The sequence below is a fragment of the Austrofundulus limnaeus genome, unplaced genomic scaffold (genome assembly GCF_001266775.1).
Source record: "Austrofundulus limnaeus strain Quisiro unplaced genomic scaffold, Austrofundulus_limnaeus-1.0 Scaffold742, whole genome shotgun sequence".
NCBI classification, from domain to species: Eukaryota; Metazoa; Chordata; class Actinopteri; order Cyprinodontiformes; family Rivulidae; genus Austrofundulus; species Austrofundulus limnaeus.
In genome coordinates, this window is record NW_013953144.1 from 136,473 (window position 1) to 141,039 (window position 4,567).

Below are 4,567 nucleotides of genomic sequence, written 5' to 3' on the forward strand. Positions count from 1 at the left end.
GTGTGTGTGTGTGTGTGTGTGTGTGTGTGTGTGTGTGTGTACCTGGTCCTCCTCTCCACCTCCCTCCTCATCATATTTCAGGATGTTGTCTCTGACGTCGTCCTCCGGGTCAATAAGAAGCTGCTTGGCCTGACGCTCCTTATCCCTCCTCTTCATCCACATCACAAACAGCAGCACCAGAACTGCACGAAAACAGGAGAAAGAAACTATTTAATAACCAAAGAAACAAATCAGACTTCTTGAACAGCAGTCGGTTTTATATCCAGTAATAAAAAACATGTAAAAAAAAAAAAAAGCAGAACTGGAAACAACAAAGACCTTAGTTTTACTCTTAAGATTCTAATCCATAATCTTCCTATGGGAGCTTAAATGTTCTTTACAAATCCCTTGATTTGACTTTTATGATAAGAAACACTTCATCTGGTAAACAACAAACCTTAAAGAGACAGTCTGGTGATTTATGAAGTGAAGTTCTGTCTAATACCTCTTTCAGCCGTGACATCAGTAAATGGTAAAATGGTAAATGGACTGAACTTGTAGAGCACTTGATCAAGTCCATGTGGACTCCAGAGTGCTTCATACTTCACACATTCACACTGGTGGTAAGCTACACTGTAGCCACAGCTGCCCTGGGGCACACTGACAGAAGCGAGGCTGCCATGCACCGGCACCACTGGACCCTCTGACCACCCTCAGTAGGTAAGGTGGGTAAAGAGCCAGATCAGTCATAAAGGCTACAGTTTTCAATAAAACAACTCTTCCTTAGATCAGCAGCTGTAAAAAACCAGAACATCAGCTCCTTACACTTTAGCTGCTTATTCTGGCCCTGTGTTCCTGACCCAGTGACGTCCGTGTTACTGCATGAATATCTGTGTGCCGAGCGCAGACAGAGCCAGCGTTCACACAAGTACTTCTGTTTCTAGACACATTTATAATCTAACTACTTTTGCACACTTTGTGCTATTTTAGCCTTAACTTACTCAGCATGAAAACATTGAGCTCGTTCAGGACAGGAGCTGTGACCTGTTGCTTGTCCTTCACAGCTTTCATGGTATTTTAATTTATTTACAAATATCTTGTTTTATTTTGGTTTAAATAATTCAGTTCAGTTTTTTATTAAAACCTAGTTCCTTGTCATTTAGAATTAATTCTGCCAAAAGACTGAGAACGGCACAGCCTGAACTTGTTTTTCTATGTAAGTGCAGATGTTCACCAGACGACTGCAGTTTCTTAGACTAAACTTAATTCTCCACCTGGTACTAACCACTAAACTCGAGGCCATGTCCGTTAGTAACCTCTCCTGTAGTATACTAACTCAACTAGTCACCATCTTACTTCCATTCGAACAGGAGCTGGTTTTCCTCCTCAGGAAAACCAGCGTTCGGTGATGAGATCTAAGCTCACATGCCAATGAGCAGATCTTTCTCACTGGTTCACGATACCACTAATCGTGACCAAAAGACTCCACTGAGTTTTGTTTGAAAACTTCGGTGAGACGTCTTTTATTTTGAAAGAAGACCCGATCGGCTTTGACTCTCCGTTCGAACTGGCAGACATCAAACCACTTGAAGTCTTACTGGGAAGTAAGCTGAACCTGACCGGAGCTCTTGCTGACCTGACGGTGAGGTCGTCTCAAAGGTAGAGGCTGATTGTTTGATAACCGTACCAGTGTCCAGCGGAATCAAGCTGGAAACCCATGTGCCTATCCTGGCTCCTCACATATTGATAAAATAAAAAGTTAGGGCTAACACCCTCCTTTCCCTCTATTTCTTAACCTCAACTTATGCCCTGCCAAAACCTTAAAAAAGTGCCAAAAACAATGGTTTATTTAAGACCTTCAGCCTGGAGTTTGTTGTTCCTGATAAAGTTGTAAAAGTAATGATAATTAACTCGGACGTGTGTTAATTGTTGTTGATTTCAACTCTTTATAAGAAATTTGATTGTCCACAATAAGTTGTTATGTTCTGTTATGAGAAGAGCAGCTTGTACCCCTACAACTACTTTGGGGTCCATTGGAACTTGATGAGGAGCTATAAGTTCAGAACATTTACCATTTACATTTAGCTTTTAGCTACCATTCTGCTACTTTTGCTTTTTAGCTTTTAGTTAACTTTTTTCTTATTTTAGTTCGCATTTTTCTACTTTTAGCTCCTAGTCAACATTTTGCTACTTTCAGCTTTTAGCCAGTGGTCTAAGCCTTTCAGCTTTAACAAGAAAGGTTTAGCTTTTCAAGTACATTTTAGCAGTCATCCAACACTCACCATTCTTTCTTTCTCTTTTTTGTGTTTTGGTCTCAAATACAATTTTGCAGAAAAAAACAACTTAAAATGGATTTCCATGACAATATTTTCTATTTTAGGTGAACATTTCTCAGTTTGGACTCTGACTCGACCATGGTTTGGAGATGTAAAAATGTTAGACTGGGCTCTCTGGTCTGACTGTGGACGTTAATAAAGATAATCAAAGTATTCTCGCTTCCTCTTGTTTAAAAGTAAAACCAAAATGTTTTTGTTAGTGCTGCCATCTTGTATTTTTGGAGTTAACACCTGTGTACTTTTCCCGCCTACACACCTACCAAATTTGCTAACAGGCAGTGACCCCGTCAATCACTGTGCAAAATCACACCTTTCTTAAATAACCTTTTGAAACTAAGTACAAAAATATCGTATTTGATCATACAGCAGCAAAGTTAGAACAATGTGAATCACCTAAATAAAACAATCTGTGTTTCTATTTATTTGTTTAATTTATATACAAGGAGAGGCGGGGCTTAAAACCTGCAGCCGGCCTAAACAGCTCTCATCCGTGGTGGTCTCAGTTTGTTCCCTATGGGGTAAAATAACTGTCAGAATTATTTTATGATTAACGAGTCTAAATTTGTACATGTAAGTCTATAAACGTACATAAATTTGTTACAACTTTGCCACATTACAAGTACAAACCAAATTTACAAGTACGAATCAAATTTACAAATACGAATCAAATTTACAAGTACAATTCTTTTACCAGTCAAACTAACAGACATTATGCATGGAACACTGAAAAGATCGATTGCAAACAGTAACTAAGCCAGACCAATAGGGGGACATGACCACTGCCTCATTTGGGACCAGATGAACTCTTTATAAACACAATTTGCTGAAGGGAAAAGCATTTGGAGACTTTTCAGTTTGTCATTCATGTCATGTAGTACAACAATAAAGTAGATAGTGGATTTATGATGAACCAAAAAAGAAAACTGATGCATTCATAAAACCGACTGCATAATGGAAAAAATAATGCAAGTTCAAAAACACATAACAGCAGTGCTCTGACCTGGTCAGAGGGGGACTAAAGTCCACCATCAAACCCCTAAACAACTGTAAGTTAAACTCTTTTTACTTTTAATAGTAGTTTGTATTATTTATTTCACATTTGGTACACATAGTACTTGTCAGTATTTGTAAGAGGATGTGTTTAAACAGTTTCTATGCTGAAAGTAGAGCTTTGTTGATTGTTGTTGTTAGCATGGTGTTAGCGTTAGCATGATGATATGAGTAGGAAAGAAAAAACAGCCTCATGTTTCCTGTTCAGTCGAAGTTTATTTAGAACGGCTTGAAAAGAACAAAAACCTAATTGGTGTTAACTGTGAGTTTAAAAAGCTTTCTCTGACTATATTTTGTTTTGTTTATTAAGACCCTGTTGGCTACATTTTTAAAGCTTTGTCAGAACTACACGGACATTGATTTTAATTAGAATCACCATAAACCAAATTTAAACTGTGTTTAACTAAGTTAATGTATTTTTAACTACTACCAAACTACTTCCTTCAGATTTCAGTGACCAATATGTGTAGAAAAATGTTTGCTGTCTGATCAATGAGACTGCTGGCTGTGACTGTGTGATATTATAACTGTGTTCTTTTTAATTTACTTTTATTCAACATGGACCTGAATCTGTTTGTGGACCCACTGAGGACCTGTCTCCAGACCTTTGTATCAGAGCAGGTCTGAGACCATCAGGCTCCATCAGTGAGACTACAACCAGTAGAAACCAGTTCCACCCCACATCAGGTCAAATAGTTGTATTAGCAATAATATTATAATAATAATAATATTATAGTGTTAACAGTATCATACGTTAAAGAGAAGTTACTTAAAAATATGGTCTATAAATAATTTGGAACATTTCATCATCACTCCACTGTATATTAATTATTGTGCTGCTGACCTGAGGCAAGGCAGATTTATATAAAACATTACAGCAACAAGACAAATCAGTGCTTTACAAAACATTCTGAGAAAGTGCAAAAGAAAAATAAGAATATAGAAAAATAAAATAAATGTTCAAAAAAGACGATCATAAAAGCAGGATTCTGTTTTAAAAAATAATAAAATAATAAAAAATGAAATCAGACAGTGTTAAAGTAAAAATAAAATAAATGTTCAAAAAAGACGATCATAAAAGCAGGATTCTGTTTTAAAAAATAATAAAATAATAAAAAATGAAATCAGACAGTGTTAAAGTAAAAATAAAATAAAATAACACATTTCACCATAAATCCACTATCTACTTTATTGTTGTACTA

General features: G+C 36.7%; 1 protein-coding gene across 1 annotated transcript in view; it reads right to left on the reverse strand.

Moving 5' to 3' along the window:
- Positions 1 to 4,567, reverse strand: part of LOC106532277 (cadherin-2) — a gene marked incomplete at its 5' end in the record, with an annotated part of 22,676 nt that overhangs the window by 9,114 nt on the left and 8,995 nt on the right. The window contains 1 exon segment of the mRNA XM_014028300.1: positions 43 to 182. Coding sequence (XP_013883754.1) covers positions 43 to 182 — 140 coding nt within the window.